We start from the raw sequence: 21,462 nt of genomic DNA, 5'->3' as shown, positions 1-21,462 counted from the left end.
GCCTGTTCATGTGCTTAATATTAGGCACATGGTTAAGTGTTTTGCTGATCAGAGCAGCAGACCTAAATACACTTTCAAAGAAATATGGTTAACAAAGTGTTAACCACCAAGTCTCTTGTACTAGTGTCTCTGTAATATGCATGTGTGCATCAAACACATCGTTTTCAACTGAAAACCTGCCAAAATGTACATTTCCCTCACCCCCTTTAATTCAGTTTGTGATTTGCCTTATTTTTCCCATTCCATACCAAGCTCTAGAAACTGGGCTAGCCAGACTGAATGCTGAAGTGTTTATGTTGTCACTTGGGTTTGTATTCACTGAAATTTATGAAGCCAATTCAACTTGAAGAAGTCAAGCTCAGCCTATGTGAAGATTAGACAATACCACAAATGTTTACTTTAAAAAGCATGTTGGTGTATTGTATTGAATAATAACTCTGGTATTTTGGATTAACCCAGATTAAATTATAGGTGGTTATTAGGGAGTTTATTGTGCTTATAAATTGTACCTAGTCTCCCTGTAATTTGTTATAATTAATTCAAGAGTTCAAGGGCAGTAAATAAGGATCAGGTTGTGGCATGCCTTTCTCTCTTGAAGAAGCATGCTATTACTGGGCTTTATTATTTAAGGTTCAACTTCATATTTAAGGGGTTATTTTAACTTAGAGTATCCAAAAAGTATAATACACTATTAACAAACAGTAAAGATTCTAGGTTGGAAGTTAGACTTGTTGTGGCTGGGGTTTCCTTCTTTCTAAATATTGTAGAAATTGATGGATAATGAAAGACCAAGTCTGCTGGGTAAGCTTTTCAAGAGAGAAGTATGTGTTATGAAAGGCTTGTATCATGCCTATGGGCCTTAACAAGGCCTAGGCACATGTAGCAGCTTGTGGTTTGCAGGAAGAACAAAACACTTGCAGAGCATTTTTCATCTGAGCTTGTGTTTTACATGTGTATCTCTCTCTCTCTCTCTCCTTTCTTCCCCCAAAAGAATTTAGTGCTGGTGAAAAGTGCTGAACTGACAGGCCTAGAGACAAAAGGAGTCCTTTGTTATTGAACAGATAAAGCACACATGAGCAGCAGTGGCCTACACTGCCCTTCCCATGTACTTCAACCCTCACCAGGAGGGAGAACTTGTAGGGCTGAGTTAAGTCTCCAAGCATATTCAGTACTTCGGCCTCTCTGATGATTCATAGATTCTGAGGCCAGAAGGGACCATTGTGATCATCTAGTCTGACATCTCATATAGCACAGGCCGGAGCACTTCCCCAAAATAATTCCTAGAGCATAGCTTTTAGAAAAACATCCAATATTGAGTTAAAAATGGTCAGTGTTGGAGAATCCACCAAGAACCTTGGTAAGTTGTCCCAAGGGTTAATTACTCTCACCGTCAAAAAATTTATACCTTATTTCTAGTCTGAATTTGTCTAACTTCCAGTTCATGTTATATCTTTCTGGGTTAGATTGAAGAGCTCATTATTAGATATTTGTTCCCATGTAGGTACTTACAGACTGTAATTACATCACCCCATAAACTTCTCTTTGTTTGAGCTCTTTTGAGTCTGTCACGGTAAGGCATGTTTTCTCATCAATCATTCTTGTGGCTCTTCTCTGACCCTTTTCCAATTTATCAACATCATCTTCAGTTGTGGACCACTGGAACTGGATACAGTATTCCAGCAGAAGTCTCATCAGAGCCAAATACAGACTTAAAATAACCTCTCTATTCCTACTCAAGATTCCCCTGTTTATGCATCCCAGGATCACATTAGTTCCTTTGGCCAAAGCATCACACTGGGAGCTCATGTTCAGCTGATTATCAACCACGACCCTCAAATCTTTTTCAGAGTCATTGCTTCCCAGGATAGACTCCCTCATCCTGTAAGTACCTACATTCTTTGTTCCCAGAAGTATACATTTACATTTGGCCATATTAAGATGCATATTATTTGCTCGCACCCAGTTTACCAAGTGATCTAGATCACTCTGATTCAGTGACCTGACCTCTTGATTATTTACCCCACTCACAATTTTTGTATCATCTGCAAACTTTATCAGTGATGATTTTATGTTTTCTTCCAGGTCATTGATAAAGGTGTTAAATAGCATAGGGCCAAGAACCAATTCCTGTGAGACCCACTGGAAACAGACCCACTCTGACAATTCCCAGTTTAGTTTTATTTTGAGACTTAACAGTTAGCCATTTTTTAATCCATGTAATGCATGTTAATTTTATGTTCTAGTTTTTTAAATCAAAATGTTCTGCAGTACTAGGTCAAATGCCTTACAGAAGTCTTTATATTATGTCAATGCTACCTTATCAAACAAATTTGTAATCTCATAAAAAAATTAGTTTGACAGGATCTATTTTCCATAAATAGGTTATATTAATTCCATAAATAGATTTGCATTAATTACATTATCTCCTTTTCATTCTTGATTAATCAAGTCTTGTATCAGCTGCTCCATTATCTTGCCTGGGATCAATAAATAAATAAATGGAAGTATACCTATCTCATAGAACTGGAGGGGACCCTGAAAGGTCATCAAGTCCAGCCCCCTGCCTTCACTAGCAGGACCAAGTACTGATTTTTGCCCCAGATCCCTAAGTGGCCCCCTCAAGGATTGAGCTCACAACCCTGGGTTTAGCAGGCCAATGCTCAAACCACTGAGCTATCCCTCCCCCCATCCCAAGCCTAGAATTACCTGGGTAATCTTGTTTATACTTTTAAAAAGTTATCACATTAGCTTTCTAACAGTCTGCTGGAACTTCCCCAGTGTGCCAAAACTTATTGAAAATCAACATTAATGGCCTAGCAAGCTCCTCAGCCAGCTCTTTTAAAACTCTTGGATGCAAGTTATCTGGACCTGCTTTTTAAAAAATGTCTAACTTTAGTAGTTTCTGTTTAATATATTCCAGAGATACTAGTGAAATGGAAGGCATATACAATGAGACTGCATCATTTGTTTTTCCCCAAATATAGAACAGAAATATTTATTGAGCATCTGCCTTTTCTGCATTATTATTGATAATTCTACCATTTCCATGTAGTAATTGACCAGTACAATTGTCAAGATTCTTTTTATTCATAATATATTTTTAAAACTTATTCTTATTGTCCTTAACTCTGCTGGCCATAGATTTCTCCTTGTATCTCTTGTCTTCCCTTATCAATTTTCTACAATTCCTAATTTTTGATTTATGCTCATTACTGTTAATTTCACCTTTCTTCCATTTGTTGTTTGTTTGTTTATTTATTACAGCTACCTTCACTTCCCCTCTAAACCAGTTTGGTTTTTTAACCAGCATAGTTTTCTTCCTTAATTGTGGCTTCTGGGCATCTAGTGACGTATACTTAAATGATTCCCAATTATCATTCACATTTTTCTGATTCAATTCTTTCTCCCAATTGATTTAGCTCATAATTGTTTTCAGCTCTGTGAAACTGTCCCTATTAAAGCATCAAGTATATAGATGACTGTTCTGGAATTTATTCCACTTGCACATTATAAAATGTGATCAATTAAAGATCAATTCTACTTAAGCTACCATTAACCTTTAGTTCTGTGATCGGTTCTTCTTAAGACAAGGTCTAATATAAAATTCCCCTGTGTTGGCTGCAGCACTTTTTGAGTTAGGAAATTGTCCTCTATAATGTTTAAAAATTCCTGTTATGTTTAAGCACTGGCAGCATGAGACCTCCAGCATATGACACTCAAATTGAAGTTCCCCATGATTACACAGTTAGGGTTGCCAACCCTCTCGGTTTCACCAGGAGTCTCCTGGAATCAGGCTTTATCTCTCCGAGGCTACTGAAGCCAAACTGCCGCTAAAAGTCCGGCGGCACAGCAGGGCTAAGGCAGGCTCCTGCCTGCCCTGGCTCCGTGCTGCTCCCGGAAGTGGCCGGCACATTCCTGTGGCCCTGGCGGGGGAGGGGCAAGGGCAGAGGGTCTCCGCAAGCTGCCTCTGCCCTGAGCACCAACTCCGCAGCTCCCATTGGTTGGGAACTGCGGCCAATGGGAGCTGTGAAGGTGGTGCCTACAGGCAGGGGCAGCGTGCGGAGCCCCCTGCCCCTCCAGGAGCTCCACGGACATGCCGGCAGCTTCAGAGAGCCTGCCTTAGCCTGGCTGTGCTTCTGACCAGGAGCCGCCTGAGGTAAGTGCCTCCCAGCTGGAGTCTGCATCCCGAACACCCCTTCCTCCCACCCCTCAGCCCTGAACCCCCTCCCGGAATCAGCGCCCCAAACCCCTTCCTGCACCCCATTCTGCCCCAGCCCTGAGCCAGCACCCCAAACCCCCTCCCACACCCAAACCCCTTCCCCAGGCCTGATCCCCCTCCCGAACCCAAACTCCCTTCCCGGGCCTGCGTCCCACACTCCTTCCTGCACTCCAACCTGCTGTCCCGGCTGGAGCCCCCTCCTGCACCTAAACTCCCTCCCAGAGCTGGCACCCCACACCCCTCCTGCAGCCCTGCCCCAGGCTCAGCCCAGAGCCCCCTTCCACACTCCAAACCCCTTGGTCCTAGCCCAGAGCCCGCACCCCGGCCCCAGCCTGGTGAAAGAGTGGGGGGGAGGGAGTGGGGGGGATATAGGGGGCAGGGTCTTAGGGAAGGGGCAGGGCAAGGGTGTTTAGGTTTGTGTGATTAGACAGTTGGCCACCCTACACACAGTTTTCTCCGCCCTCCCCCTGCACTTTATAGATAGGTGCATAAGCAGGCAGTCATCCTGTTCCTTAGTGTAGTTTGGGGGTCTGTAGCAGACACCAACTGGTACCTCATTTTGTGCTTTATCTGTTAAGACATTGCTTCATGATCATTCAAATCATTTTCTTCCGAGTTATTGGTGACTTGGAAACAGGTATTGCCATTTTTTATGTAGAACATTACTCCCCATCCCCCTTTTGCCCACTCAGTCCTTCCTAATAGCTTATAATCATTGATTTTAACATTACAGTTGTGCAGATCATCCCACCAGGTTTCAGTAATGCCAGCTAGACTCAATTTATGCTCATTTATTCTGCTCTTCATAGATTCTTGATTAAATTTGTTCTCAGATTAAATTTTGTGCTGAGTGCTCCTGTCTTTTAATTTTACCCTCCCTTTCGCTATTAGTTTAGTCCCGGGGTTCTCGCAACAAATTTTTTGGTGGCCTCAAAGTACGGCCACCAACTCTTGCTGGTGGCTGCTCTGACAATTTTTCCTAAAATACTTAATTAGTTTTAGGAAAGACAAACAAATATGCATGTCCAAATTATTTATGTAGGGGGGGTTTTGAAGACTCAATAATAAAAATAATGTACAGTTGACTTTGTTCTTTACTGGACCTAAACAGAATAGAAACACAAATAAGGTGTTTTGTACATTCTTGTCGTTCTTGTTTCTTTTACTTTTTTTATTGCTTTTTTTATTTTAGACTTTCTGGCTAGTAAGTCTGCTGCTGTGAAAAGTGATACTTGTATGTTAATATCACTTTTCATATAGCTGCCCAGCTAGCTAGTAAGTCTACTGTGAAAAGTGATATTAACAAGCATACAAATATCACTTTTCACAGCAGACTTACTCAGCCCCAGCATGCCAGGGGACAAATTAAGCCCTGGATGCGGAAGTGCGTAGGGAGACAGGAGGGCCAGGGGTGATAGGGGGAATGGATAGGGGTCTGGGGGAGGCAACGGGGGCCAGGGGTGATGGGGTGAGAATGGGGCCAGAGCCCACTGCCGCACAGCCAGGGGCCAGAGCCAGCCGCTGTATGGCCAGGGGCCAAAGCCTGAAGCCCTGCGCCCAGGGGATGGGGCCTGGAGGTGGAGCCCGAAGCCTCATGGCTGGAGACTGCTGCCTGCCATGCCAGGGCTGAGCTCGACCCCTCTGCCCCAGGAAGGTGGGGAACTCACTGGCTGCCTGCTCCTCCACTGTTTGTGTTTCCAGACCCCTGCTGGTGGCCCCGGGGGAGGGGCCACTGCTTCCTTCCCCCCTATTTCCCCCCCCCCCCCCCAATCACCACCCAGGAGGTTGTGGCAGCATGAAAATCCCCTGGTAGCCACACGTGGCCATGGTGGCTGCATTTGAGATATGGTGGTTTAGCCCCCTCAAGCCAGCCTGTCCCCACAGAGATTGGTCCCCTTTCTACTGAGGTGGAGGCTATCCAAACATACAGACCCCTCTCCCCACAGAAGGTGAACCGATGTTCCATACAACCAAAGCCCTACACCACTCACCTAGCCACAATTCACTTCCAAACACACCCGGCAAAGGTGCTGAATGTGATAATGATTGGCACCTAACCACTAGGAATTTCACTAGCAATTCAATTCACATTGACTACCAAACAGCAACAACTTTTGATCCCCAGTGAGTTTGGCTGGATTTGAACTAGCAGTTTTACACAAGAAAAATTTCAAATCCTGTTATTAAGCCCTTGAGCCATCCAGTTCCAAATCCCAATGTCTATACTTTTTTCTTTCTTGAATGCCTGATTGTATTCTCACTCTCACCAATTTGACTCCATTGATTTCCCTAGAATTACTTCTGATTTACAGCAGTAGGAGAGTAGAATTGGGCCCATGATGCCTGAAATGCATGTTTTTGTTTGTAATCTGGTGGTGCTTATGTATAGCATGGAACAAAATAGGTCTGAAATTTTGATTGTCAGTCTTTTTTAGAATGCATAAATAAGAACAACTTTTAAGCAGTAAATTGAGCAAATGAGGCTTGCAAGTAACATGAGCAATGCAGCACTAATTTTTTTATAAGGATGTACCTTTAATTAATTGTGCTAGGTTTTCACATTCTGCTGCCTTTAGATAAGTGATTATACTGTAGCTGGGCCTCAATTTGAAAAATATTAAGCATCTTTTTTGGGAGCTTGAATCAGTTTGGTCTGGTAACTTGCCTTTGCATATGCTTCTTATTGCTGCTGGCAATATGAGTAGGTCAGCTAACAGAATGTATTATCTGAACATATGCCCACAAAACGCCCGCTGAAATGAATGGAATGTGATTCTCTGTGAAGTTGACATTTTTGTTAATCAAAGTCGTTCATCTTCCGCTATCCCCTCCACAAACCTCCTTGTCCTTTTCAGTAGGCCACTTTCCTATAACTGTGGATATTTTTTGGTTGCTTGGAGGTTCCCCTCATCAAAGTCCAGTTGGCAGATTTACTGCATGAGAGATTTGCTAGCCTACAGGAGAGTGTTGGCCCAGTGGATCCTCTGAGCTTTAAGGGATGGAGATGCACCTAGAATCCCAAGGAAATTCCCCGACTGACCCTGAAAAAACCCTTCTGAGAAGAGTTACAATAGCAGGTTTGCAAACAGATGCCTCTAAAAAGTTTTGTTTGTTGAAGCAGGCAGAGGTAGGTGATAGGAGTTGTGTATTTGAACTATCCTCCCTTTTGGTCCTGTGAACAGATGTCATGGGAATAATGCTGGCCCAGCAAGGACCTCTTGTTTCAGTAGGTAGGGCCAAAAACTCCCAGAAGATGTTTTCTTTTTCTTTTTTATTTCACAAAATGAAATGTTACATTGTATTTTTTTTCATCCAGCTCTAGAAGGCAATTCTGATTCTGTTTTTGCCAGGGTTTGTTGATCAGTCACCTGCAATTAACCTGGAATTTCTTGATGAGGCTGTTCAAGCTCCAGGATTTTCTGACCCAGGATCCTTTTATTTATGACTGCACTTAAAAGTTGGCATGGATAGCTTGAGTTTCTAAAGGGAGGAGTTTGATGGGTACAGTACAGGCTCTTCATTTTCCTTGTTTTTCCTGGCTAGCCTGCTGAGGGTTCTTCCCCGTTTCAGGGTGTGGTGGACTTCCATTAAATGACAATCTTCCAAAATTTTACTTTTTAGTAGTGAAACACAGCTACCGTATTAGATAGTCTACCACAAGTCCTAGATAAATGGCTGCCATTAGTATCCAGAAACCTCAGGCTTCCATTGGTAGAATGGTTGGTGCAATTCCAGTGAGAGTTCAAGTTAGAGTTACTCTGGTATTTATCAGAACCTAAATTATTCCAGTGACAGAGACGAAGACTTGCCATACTCTCACCTACCATAAAATCATCAATATATACATTTGTATTTTTAAAGTGCCTTTAGAATAAACTGTACTGATTGAATTACAGCTTCTAAAATCTGTTTCAGCACATCCAGCACCAGAAATCATAACCTGATAGTAACACCATTTATGCCAATATACTAAAGGTTGTATCTGGATGCCTGAAGGACTGAGCATTTCCCTTTTTTCTATTATTATTTCAAAGCCTATCAGGTCTGCAATGAGGAAAAGTTATTGCCCTCTCTTGGATGCTGTTGGCTTACCACAAACTCATTTCACATGGGTATCACCTCAGACTGGTGGAGATTTGTCTACATTACAGAGATTTACCATTTCAGACAGTGCTAATCAGCACCTTCCTTTGCACTCTCAGCACGTAGGCCAATGATTGAATTGGTATGGAAGATGAAAATATAAAAGATAGATGAATTTAAAAGGAAAGAAAGGGAATACTTTTTAAAAAAAATACCACACAACCTGTAGAACTCACTGCCACAAGATATAATTGATTTCAAGAGTGTGGTAGAATTAAAAAGATTTAAATTATATGGACAACAAGACTATCCATACTGGAGATGCTAATATTTAAAAAATAATTATACCAAGGGATGTAAGCATGCTGTTAAGAAGAAACTTCCCCTATAGGCAGGCTATTCCATGATTGCCCACTGCAGGGTTTCTTGTTTCTTTCTCAAACAGAATCCTCGACTAGCTGGACCAGTGTTTTGATCCAGCGTAGCGCTTACGTTACTAATTTGATAGGTCTGTATTATGATCTAATCACTTTTTAAAAAATACTGAAATAGTAAAAGAGCGGAAGGACTGAATGTTAAAATCCTGTACTGTGCCTCTGATGGCCAAACTACCTCCCCTCCATTTTCTTAATGATTTTTATTGCTTCTGTGTAACATTACAGCCATTCTCTTCTTTCCTCCATTAAAAAAACCAAAACAAAACTATGTAGTTTAGCAGTTACCCAACAGATCGGCTTGGCTCCAAAGAAGTACCTAATGAGTTATGAAAAACTGCTAGTCAATCCAGTAATTACATCATTAGGGACAATTCTAAAGGCGTTGTACCTCTTGAGTAACTAATGCACATTTTGTAAGCTACTTGACAAAAATTCCCAGCAAAATCAGACTTGCATTTATCTTTTAAAAAACCAGAAATAACATTTGCCAACCCTCCAAAACTGATGTGTCTGGCAAAAAAGCCCACATATTTGATGCACAGTGGAGGCAAGTAAAATAGAAATATCCAAAGTACAATACTGCTCACAGTATCCCCTTCAGTACATAACATATTTTATTGTTCTCTAGGTGACTTAACCAAAGAAATGAGATTCTCTGTTGCAGACAAATGCTGCAGGAGTGTAAAGGAAAGCAGCCTGATTGCCACTGATCATGTTGTTTTCTTTTCTTCACAGGGAGATTATTAAAAAGAAAAGAAATAATGAATAATGTTTGAATTTAACTTGGTGAATGTGTATGTTACGGGGATGCCCTATTCCTACGTAAAATATTTGCGCACGCTTGGGGAGAATCCCTTGCACAGTATAGAAGATCTGCTGTAGCATCTCCTGAGGACTGGAAGCCAGAAAGAGGAGGGGAGGGGTCCTGATTGATTTGTACAGCTTCCTCTGTCCAATGCCCATTCTTCTCAATGTTTGTGTAACCCACACACCACCTGGGTGTGGCATTCTGTCCGATCTAGTGGCACCAAGATCGCTTAGAGAGAGAGAGATTAATGAGTCTGTTCTATAGCCTTAGCTAACAGTCAGTTGTCTTTTAGCTCATGCTGTAGAGGCTCATGCACTAAGCTCCAGAGATGTCCCTGGTTTGGTCCCGCCTGCTGACAACCGGGGTCTGTCAGCGTTACACTTGTCTTGCTGCAATGCCAGTTTATAAGCACCACAAGTCTTGAAATATTCATTTGGTTTAAGTTGAAACATAATGGACTGTATTTTTGGCACTGGTGTTCCTGGATTCTGGCTGTAGTGTAGCTGTCAGCCATTTATGGATATGTCTACATAGCCCACAGAAGCGAGCCTCTGAACCCAGGTCAATGGACTTGGGCTGGCATTAGTGAACATAAGAACATAAGAGAGGCCGTACCGGGTCAGACCAAAGGTCCATCTAGCCCAGTATCTGTCTACCGACAGAGGCCAATGCCAGGTGCCCCTGAGGGAGTGAACCTAACAGGCAATGATCAAGTGATCTCTCTCCTGCCATCCATCTCCATCCTCTGACGAACAGAGGCTAGGGACACCATTCTTACCCATCCTGGCTAATAGCCATTTATGGACTTAGCCACCATGAATTTATCCAGTCCCCTTTTAAACATTGTTATAGTCCTAGCCTTCACAACCTCCTCAGGTAAGGAGTTCCACAAGTTGACTGTGCGCTGCGTGAAGAAGAACTTCCTTTTATTTGTTTTAAACCTGCTGCCTATTAATTTCATTTGGTGACCCCCTAGTTCTTGTATTATGGGAATAAGTAAATAACTTTTCCTTATCCACTTTCTCAACATCACTCATGATTTTATATACCTCTATCATGTCCCCCCTTAGTCTTCTCTTTTCCAAACTGAAGAGTCCTAGCCTCTTTAATCTTTCCTCATATGGGACCCTGTCTAATCCCCTAATCATTTTAGTTGCCCTTTTCTGAACCTTTTCTAGTGCTAGAATATCTTTTTTGAGGTGAGGAGACCACATCTGTACACAGTATTCGAGATGTGGGCGTACCATGGATTTATATAAGGGCAATAATATATTCTCAGTCTTATTCTCTATCCCCTTTTTAATGATTCCTAACATCCTGTTTGCTTTTTTTGACCGCCTCTGCACACTGCGTGGACATCTTCAGAGAACTATCCACGATAACTCCAAGATTTTTTTCCTGACTCGTTGTAGCTAAATTAGCCCCCATCATGTTGTATGTATAGTTGGGGTTATTTTTTCCAATGTGCATTACTTTACATTTATCCACATTAAATTTCATTTGCCATTTTGTTGCCCAATCACTTAGTTTTGTGAGATCTTTTTGAAGTTCTTCACAATCTGCTTTGGTCTTAACTATCTTGAGTAGTTTAGTATCATCTGCAAACTTTGCCACCTCACTGTTTACCCCTTTCTCCAGATCATTTATGAATAAATTGAATAGGATTGGTCCTAGGACTGACCCTTGGGGAACACCACTAGTTACCCCTCTCCATTCTGAGAATTTACCATTAATTCCTACCCTTTGTTCCCTGTCCTTTAACCAGTTCTCAATCCATGAAAGGACCTTTCCTTTTATCCCATGACAGCTTAATTTACTTAAGAGCCTTTGGTGAGGGACCTTGTCAAAGGCTTTCTGGAAATCTAAGTACACTATGTCCACAGGATCCCCCTTGTCCACATGTTTGTTGACCCCTTCAAAGAACTCTAATAGATTAGTAAGACACGATTTCCCTTTACAGAAACCATGTTGACTATTGCTCAAGAGTTTATGTTTTTCTATGTGTCTGACAATTTTATTCTTTACTATTGTTTCAACTAATTTGCCCGGTACCGACGTTAGACTTACCGGTCTGTAATTGCCGGGATCACCCCTAGAGCCCTTTTTAAATATTGGCGTTACATTAGCTAACTTCCAGTCATTGGGTACCGAAGCCGATTTAAAGGACAGGTTACAAACCTTAGTTAATAGTTCCGCAACTTCACATTTGAGTTCTTTCAGAACTCTTGGGTGAATGCCATCTGGTCCCGGTGACTTGTTAATGTTGAGTTTATCAATTAATTCCAAAACCTCCTCTAGTGATACTTCAATCTGTGACAGTTCCTCAGATTTGTCACCTACAAAAGCCAGCTCAGGTTTGGGAATCTCCCTAACATCCTCAGCCGTGAAGACTGAAGCAAAGAATCCATTTAGTTTCTCCGCAATGACTTTATCATCTTTAAGCGCTCCTTTTGTATTTTCATCGTCAAGGGGCCCCACTGGTTGCTTAGCAGGCTTCCTGCTTCTGATGTACTTAAAAAACATTTTGTTATTACCTTTGGAGTTTTTGGCTAGCCGTTCTTCAAACTCCTCTTTGGCTTTTCTTATTACACTCTTGCACTTAAGTTGGCAGTGTTTGTGCTCCTTTCTATTTGCCTCACTAGGATTTGACTTCCACTTTTTAAAGGAAGTCTTTTTATCTCTCACTGCTTCTTTTACATGGTTGTTAAGCCATGGTGGTTCTTTTTTAGTTCTTTTACTGTTTTACTGCTCTAAAGATAGCGGTGTAGACAGTGAATTGAAGTTGCAGCTTGGGTTGGAGCTTGGGTTCTGAAGCTTAGGGAGCACCAGCCCTGCTAACCAAATCTGTTGACCAGGGGCAGTACTCTATATGTGCAGCAGTTACATTGTCCTCCGCGGAAGAAGCAGAGATCAATAGAGTGCTTTGAATGCAATGTTTCTATCTGTGAGTTTGTAACAAAAAGGGGAAGGACCAAACACTGGTATGGCTCTGCAGGACTCAGTACCTGCTATCTTTGAATGCCCCAATAAACTTCTCAGGATGATCTCTCCTCCAGTATTCGCCATGCTTAGCTTTTGAGATTTAAGAAGTTCACCACCCAAAATAACAAAAGTCTATTCCCCAGTCTATGGGGAACCTGATTATTTCCTCCTTATAATAGGGGCACCAGTTATGCATCAGAGAGAGTGTGGTGGACAAAGCATCCCATTAGGTGAAGTCATGTTATGAATACTAAACCAAAAATATTGTAAACAAATGTGACAATGCAAGATAGTGCTGATATAGGCTGTGCTAAATTTGCAATGCAAAATTATATGGTCAGTTGGAGTTTCTTGAGATGTACGCAGGTGTAGCTGGATCATGGAATGAAGTTTTAAGCCTGCACCCTTTTTCCACGTTTTTGAGCTCATTTGGTTTTTCTCTTTTGTGGTATTTGACTGATTGATATTGGCAGGTTCTAGATTTTAACAAAGTTCAGATACTTTCTGATCTCTAGTATCTGCTTGCAGTTTTGTTACTTTTTAAAAAACAGGGCTCACTTATTGAAGCAATAGAAACAAATATACTCATAATGTTTTCTGTGTTTATTGAATGGAGTTGTGGGAAATTATATCCTTGTAATTATGGTTTTGTTCAGACTTGTTGTCCACTCCCATTCCCCTTGGAATTAACTACAGGCTGGCAAACTGCGGTAGCCTTTATTAAACTTTAAAGACGATGCTCAGAAAATGCGAACCCAAAATGAGCAAAGAAGATTCAACCTCAGTTCTCAGCTCATGTTTTTATTCTCTCCCCTTTCCCCATAACTCTGAACCAGGGCTTCATAACTGTGAATTTCTTGGTTTCTGCCATCTTGTGTAACCATTTGTAGCAATATGCAACCATGTTTTTTTCCTATTATATTTGCTTATTTATCCAACATATACAAAACATTGAAAGTTTATAAAATACATATTTTTATCTGCTTTTCTGAGACAGTTTCTCTGAAGTGAATATTTATTTAGGCAATTTAAAAAAATGTTTTATTCATCTAGGATTCTAAGTAAATATTTAATTTCGGTTACATCAAAAACACATAATCTTGGCTAGTGATATAATAACATTTAATTAATATGATTTCATATGAAGGAGCCCTAAGGATTTCACAGCTTTTGGGCCATAGGCTGACTCACCTGCTGAACGGGCACAGAGCCAGACAGTGACCTTGCAGCATGGATGAGCTGTGTACCTATGGAGCAGTATTGGAGTCTCTCCTCTATTCCACCCCTTCCTAGAAAGTGGAGCCCACGACTTCTTCCTCCCACCACATACGATCTAGTGTGATGTCAGGGAATTGGTGATTTCCCAGGGACCCTGCATGTTGGAGTATGACCGTCCCCTATCTTGGAATAGAACCAGAGTTGGCACCCAGCAACAGTCCCAACGTTTGTCCAAAGAGCTCCCATGAGTCCCACAGCAAAGGCGATGTCAGAGCCCCTTATTATCTCTCAATCCCAACAAGCTTCTCCCAACCCTAGCAGGCTTCTAGATTTTACTCTGTTCCTATCAGGGCTACATTTTTCTACTTTATCCTTGGAGGGTTGTACATCCATATTATTCTCCTGCAAGCAAATGTTTTCCACCCCAAAAGAAAATGCGGTGTTTATAACTTTTCTCTAATTTCAGATAGCCCTTTTTTTTCATGGTAGCTTTTATGATACCCATCCCCAACAATCAACCTCCTTTAAAAACAAAAACCACCACCAAAACCCCCACCACCAACCAAGGCTAAAACTGGAATTTTGGGCCTAAACTCAGCTGTTCATAGTCCTTTAAAATAGATCAAAGAGCGGGCATGCTTTGTAAATATAAATAAATAATTTGCTCCAGGTTGAGCTCTTGCATGCCAAAGTCTCAGCCCACAGCATACGTTTATGACCAAGTTATAAATTCTGAAAATAAGGATTTATAAAGAAAATGGTGACCACCTAGTAGAAATAACGTAAGCAGCTATGACTTAACTCTTTGTGCAAGAGTACTATACAGTGATGGTACTTAAAAACTTGACAGATGCTTTAGATAGCCATGGGCATGATCTAAACCCCACCTTCTATTGACTTCAATGGGCTTTGGAGCAGGGCCTAAATAAGGATTCTTCTTAGCATATGCCCAACATGCCTCAAGTGGCACGTGATCAGGATTCATCACCAAATTTGATTACTGGTTGAATCATTAGCTTGCCCGGCCTGGGCTGGATACTGATGGGGGGGGGGGGGAGCGTGACATGAGTGCTGGTCCATGCCCCCCAACTAAGAAATGCAGTTAGCTAACGTCCATATCTGTAGTATTTCGTACAGCAAATATGGGAAAGTACAAGGGAATACTCTAATGAATACTGAGTTAATAGTATGTATTTTAGATAAGGTTGGTAGGTTTTACATTTCTACTGCCTTTATTTATTTATTTTATTTGGATTTCTTTCTCTTTACCATAGGTAGGGTGACCAGATGTCCCATTTTTAAAGAGACGGTCCTGTTTTTTGGGACTTTTTCTTATATAGGGGTCTGTTACCCCCCCATCCCCTCTCCTGTTTTTTCACAGTTGCTATCTGGTCACCCTAACCATAGATGTGTGTATATCGGAAGCATTAGCAAATATTACAAAATAAATAAATAACCAATCTCCATGCCCAGCAGCCAGTCAGGTTTAGTATATGCTATCCATTTAATACAATTCAACACCGTGCAACACTGTGCCTTATAGAGGTGCTGTAAAAAACATTCAGGTCAAGATTTTAAAAAGTGACTTGTGCTTGTGGGTGTCCCCATTTTTGGGTGTTCAATGTGAGATAATATAAAGGAACCTGGTTATCAGAAAGGTGGGTGCTAAGAACTTCCCTAAAATCAAGCCTTTTAAAGGTGTTGCAAGTTGAACACATAGAACAGAGGTCTCCAGACTGTGGGGGTGTGCCCCCTAGGGGGGCACGGAGGAACATTCAGGGGCGCCACAGGGGGCAGGGAGGAAGCATCACCCACCCCACTCCGCTCCCAGCTCTGCTCTGGCCCAGCCTCAGCCCCCAGCCATGGCCTGGCCACGACCCTGGCCCTGGCCCCAGCCCCTGGCTGCGGCTCCATTCCCGGCTCCAGCCCCACCCCTAGTTGTGGTTCCAGCCTCGGCCCTCCTACTCCGTCCAAGACTCCCCTCCCCCCTGGAGCCGCAACCCTGCTCCTGGCCATGGCTCTGTGGGTCGGGGGCACAGACAGGCAAGGGTGGGTGCGTGACACTGAAAAATCTGAGGACCACTGATCTAGAATTTTGAGACACCCAAAACCACTAGTTACTTTTCAAAATCTTGTCATGACTTCTGATGCAGTAATTCTGGTATCGTGATATATTTTCTGCTGTTCATGTATTCTGCAGTGTGGCTTATCTATAGTTTTTGCAGGAACTGTGGTTGAAATCCTGGCCCTATTGAAGTCAGTGGCAAAACTCCAATGGACTACAAGTCATTTAGTGTGCAGAAGTGAAATTATAAGCATAGTGTTCCCCTACCTCCATTTAAGGTGATGGCAAAGGGAAGTCTGGCAGTCTTTCTGCCTGGCTCTGGTGCCATTTCTTTGCAATTTCAGATTATCTATGTTTTGCACAGTATGCTGAATTCCAGGCCATACAATCCCAGAGTTGTGAAATTTGAGATTGCAGGCAGAGAGGCTGTGTGCTATTCTCATTGGTTCATGCTTTCCTTTCTCACAATCAAATTGTTCAGAGCACATTGAAATTAATGGGAGTCTTTCAATTTTTTTTCTTCAGTCTTTATGTGCATGCCAAATCAAAACTTATCAAATGAAACTGGTTGTGAGTTACCAGAACACAAGAAAATGTGTGAAAATATCTTGGCTTTTATTTTATTTATTGTTTTAAATCTAGTAACCCAAAATTATCTGCAAAGGGTTTTTTCACGCACTTCGCCCAGAATTCAACTTTGGGCTGTAAGTAAACTTGAAAAAATTCATCTCAAAGGGGAATTTCTCTAATTTGAAGGAAATGAAAATGGGCTTTACACTGAAAACGCCTTCTTGATCAAATTATAGTATTGCTACTATTGCTGTAATCCTGAGAATGCAGGTCTCACCAGAACTTTGGTGCTGTCTAGTGGCAAGATCCTGAATCTCATTTGTGCTGATTTAGGAGTTCACTCTAGAAGACTGTGAAAGGTTTTATTAGAGTAATGCACCATACAGAAATGTCAGATGGCACTTTGAGCTACTTGCTCTTACAGTTTGAACAAGGATCTTTTTTAATACTGTTAGGACTTGTCCACACAAACAGATTACTGCTTTAACTCTGTATAGGAAAAGCAGTACAATTCTCCTAGTGTGCATGCAGTTATAACAGCATAACTATTCTTGTACAGGAAAAGGGATAAGGCATACTAGAAGGGTTGTACACATTTTAACTCTCTTGGTAAAAATCAAACCCGTAACAGAAACAGTTGTACTGGTACAAAATCTGTATAAAAATGTAGACCAAGCCTAATTCCATTTCCTGTTATCCTGCATATTTGGTCTGTGCCTTCCTCCCAGATTAATTTAATTCTGTTGCATGTGATCTGGGAATGCCATGATGTATGTTCCCTTCCAAGAGACAAACTTTTGAGCTTACACAAAACTCTTCTTCAGGTCTGAGTTCCATGTAAGCTTGGAAAGTTGTCTCTCTCTCACCAGCATAAGTTGGTCGAATAAAAGACATTAGCTCAACCACCTTGTCTCTCTAACATCCTCATAGACTTTAAGGTCAGAAGGGACCATTATGATCATCTAGTCTGACCTCCTGCATGATCCTGGGACCAACACGGCTACAACAACGCTGCATACAAGGATGTATGTTCCTCAGTTGCACCTACAGAATTTATGGTTGGATGCAATTCCAGAAGCTGTCACTCTTGTGGTGTGGGCCAATAATTGCACAATTGAATTCTGATTTCTCTCTTTTGTACAGTTGGGAACAATGGTCCTGATAGGGATCACACTGGTGATTTTAAAGTGCTATAATTAAGATTGTATGTATGGCATCTGCACCATACACAGTACAATTTAAGTAAACAACCTTTGCATAAAAACGTTCTGTCTTCAGCAATCTTTGTTCTGTAGAAAATATCCAAGTATATAAACTTTGGGTCTCGTTTTATTGTTTCACTTATTGACAGGTATCAATATTACCTACAAGTGAAAAAAGATGTTCTTGATGGTCGATTGCGTTCTTCGTTGGATCAGGGGATCCGGCTGGCTGGCTTAGCTGTGCAAGGTAAAGTTAAATTACCTGCTAGTCCTCTTCCAACATTGCCCTCTACAGTTAATTCCAAGTGTTCATTTGACACTAATTAGGCCCACCCCAATTCATGTTAAGGATCATTAGTCCTTCCATTGATTTCAGTAGGAGTAGGATTGGGCTTTTGATGAATTACTTGTACTTCAGGTGTAGAATCATGGACTGGATCATAGATACCATACAAGCATTGTTCAGCTCCAACATTGGATTTTCTGGATTAGCAACAAACAAATCTAGATTTTTCTTCTAATAATAGTGGACTACTTCGTAAAATAATGGAAGCTGACTGTTTGTTTTTCAAATTTTGTTTTCAGTGTAATTCCATTTTCAACCTGAGTTTAATTTTGCCTTTAATTAAAAATTCACTTTCCTGTAGTGGGCACTTCCTATCAGAAGTACTGTAGAGTACATAATAGTGGTTATTACAGCTGTTTATTATTGTGATTTTACTCTTAGCCTACTAAGGAGAGAGAGAAAAAGTATACCTATAATATAGAAAAATAAACGTGCATTAGGTTATAATATCTCTCAGACCATCTAGTTCTAATAGACTTTAATAGGCAGAATTTCAAAACTTGATGCAACAGATGTGCCTGCTGAAAAGAATTCAAATGTAAATGTTCAGATCGGGTAATTGTACATACAAATAGTAGCTAATATTATTAAAATAATAGCACAGTTACTGGTTTCTTTAAAAAAATGATTTTTGTGGTACAACTGGTCCTTAGGCATTTTTGAAACCTATTTGAACATGTGACATCCTGTCTCTTCTTATTTGTAGAGCATTCTGTTGCTGAAATGAAATTTTCTAGAGCTTAATTTGTGACCTTCTGGAACTGTGTGGTCTAGTGGTTAGAACAAGGACCTAGCAGTAGAGAACTTGTGTGCTACCTCTGAAAGCCACTGACTTGCTCAAAGGCCTTTGCAAGTCTCTTGTGGACTGATTTTCAGATCTGCTGAGCATCTTCCATCCCTACTGACGTGAGTGAGAGCTGTGGATGCTCACCACCTTGAAAGCCAAGTCATTAACTTACTCTTTGCCTCAGTTTAAGAATACTAATATTCACCTGCTTAGAGCACTTTGAGCGCCCAGGATGAAAGCTGTTGAATGGGTAAAGAGTAGTAGTATTCAGTAAATTAATATGATCTTTGCCAGTGCTGGTAGAAATACCTTTGTAATGTCCTATAGGGTGTTCAAAAACAAAAGGAAAAAACAAATCCTAATGTGTTCTGCTGACCATTGCCCTGAAATCTTTTAGTATAATTGAATCTTTAGTATAATTGAAAAGATATGTCCATCTTGAACTATGCAGTATGGTTTAATGAGGTTTTCCTAAAGTACAAGTCCACGAATTGGTGATGGACAGACACCAAATTGGATTACACTGTCTCAATTTGGGACCTTTCCAGTGGCTTTGTGTAGGCCTCGCTTACCATATAATTGTCCATTCTCCTGTCTCTGTAAGTGGTTTGAGTAATAATCACTTCTTTTGTTGTGAATTTTCTGCATAATCTGTTATCATGATAGATAGCTGCATCTGACACTTACTCCAATTTTTGTTGCTTACTCATGACATTGTGTTGCTGTCTTTTATCTTTTGCATGTGATCCGTAAAGAGACTTGGAATATACTCAATTATTTTGAATTGCGTATTAATGTCCATTTTGATTCCCTGTTTATTTTAAAACATAACTCTGAGGTGAAACAAAACAAAACGGCATTTTTGGCATCCTGTACTACGTAAAATTTTCTAGAAGCTTAGCAAGAATGTTTGGCTGCTGTGATTTATGGTGGGGATTTCCAGCTTCTAAAATACTAGTATATTGTAGATGGCGTTTGATCTGGTTCAGTTAAAATAAAATAACTTTCCAGCAAGTTAATTCTTTAGTTATAAGCTGTTGTATATTTAACAAATAGATAAATCTAGATATGGCTTTTTTGGGATGAGAGGTGGGGGGGGTTGGGGGGGGGGTTGTGTGCATGTTTCAGAAGAAGCATTTTAATTTTTAGGAAGCACTTTCAAAACTGCAGTATTTTAAGAACATTTAAACCATAATAATCCTTTGGGTGTTGCATGTGGGTGACTAAGAGCAGTGCTGTGAGTGCCAAGATTGTATCCGCTCCTTAATGGTTGGGACGGGGGAGGGGGAGCAAAGGAGAGGGAATTGCCAGGATGAGGGAATAAAGTATTAAACTAGTGCCCCTGGCAGGAACTTTTGGCTAGCCTGGTATATATCAGTCTGGGATGAGAAGGAAAATCCAAGTTTACTTAAAGCTCTGCTGTTCATTGACATTGTTAATTTTCAGCCTCCTGGGATGTTAAACCCAGCACCTTTCACACAGGTCTTTTTGTGGTGTTTTAGCAAAGGCTGAGTGAAATGTTCAGGGCCACCCTATACTGTATATTAGGGGAGGATGGGAGCTGTGAGAAGCAAAATGCCTACCAGAGGCCACCCCATGAAGCATTAGTACGGAGTACTAACCCCTGCATTCCAGGGAGTGGGATACTGCAAAAAAGGAGAGGCTCCTTGTGTAATTGTGCCCAGGTCAATCTTTAACCATTATCTCAGGCATGGACATTTAAAAAAAAACAAAAACATTTAACTGGTGTTCAAGGCCTCAATCCTACAAACACTTGGTTTCTGTGGGAGAACTCACACACTTAAAGTTAAGCATGTGAGTCAAAGGTTCACAGGATTGAGGCTTTAGTATCCATGGAAAGTGTTATGTAATATGAGTAAATGTGGTGTTGTTTTTTTCCAGCGGATTTTGGTGACTATAATCAGTTTGAATCTCATGATTTCCTCCGAGAATATGTTCTGTTTCCTATGGTGAGTTACTTTTTCCCCTCTTTATTTCATGGTCTCCTATGAGTAATTCCTCCATCCCTCAGAGATGGTGTTGATAGCTCAATGAAAAGTGTTAGTGCTAAATTTTTAAATGACTGAAGTAAGCTTTGCCTCCAAAGAGATTGTGTTTCATATGGTTTTAGCTAAACAACTACATGAAGCACAAATTTAACCCTTCGTGAACTCTATTCATGCTTATTTCTCCCCTAGGAACAGATTTCAGTAGAAGAAATATGTGTACTTGAACAAGTATAAAGTTATACAGCATTTAGCATGTTCCTGATGGGAGTCTATGGGCGGTATTGCAATAAAAACAGTAAATAATAATGGGATGCGAGGACTGGCTCATATAACAAATGCAGTCCTTGCATAGAGCAAATCATACAGTCCTTACTAAAGAAAAATCCCCACCAAAATAGACCAGCCTTTTGCCTGAATAATAGGTGAACCAGGACTTCAGGGTCTGGCCGACAGTGAGTGTGCAGTGAAAGTTATGCAAATCTAAATCTGAAACTATCAAATCTTTCAGATTTTTAATGAACTATTTTATGTTTGTTGATAAATTCTGCAGAGAAATGTAAAATTGCTGCCATAAGAGAGAATGAGGTAAAAGATACCAGCTACTTTGATGCCAGAGCAATGAGCAATTGATGGGAGAATGGATAACTTTAAGAAGTTGTTGAGGCTAAGCTGGGCTTTAGCTAAGACCAGCAACCTCATAACCACAGAACTTCAGCTCAACCTTCATAACATTTTG

General features: G+C 41.0%; 1 protein-coding gene across 1 annotated transcript in view; it reads left to right on the top strand.

Annotated features, from left to right (window-relative positions):
* PTPN14 (protein tyrosine phosphatase non-receptor type 14) overlaps positions 1-21,462 on the top strand; it is a 197,183-nt gene that overhangs the window by 123,069 nt on the left and 52,652 nt on the right. Inside the window, exons 4-5 of the mRNA XM_045010243.1 lie at positions 17,734-17,831; positions 20,620-20,687. Of these exons, the coding sequence (XP_044866178.1) occupies positions 17,734-17,831; positions 20,620-20,687 (166 nt within the window). The remainder of the gene's footprint in view (positions 1-17,733; positions 17,832-20,619; positions 20,688-21,462) is intronic.

The sequence above is a fragment of the Mauremys mutica genome, chromosome 3 (genome assembly GCF_020497125.1).
Source record: "Mauremys mutica isolate MM-2020 ecotype Southern chromosome 3, ASM2049712v1, whole genome shotgun sequence".
Lineage (NCBI taxonomy): Eukaryota > Metazoa > Chordata > Testudines > Geoemydidae > Mauremys > Mauremys mutica.
The sequence above is the reverse complement of the archived record's forward strand: the minus strand, read 5'-3'. Positions and strand labels throughout refer to the sequence as shown.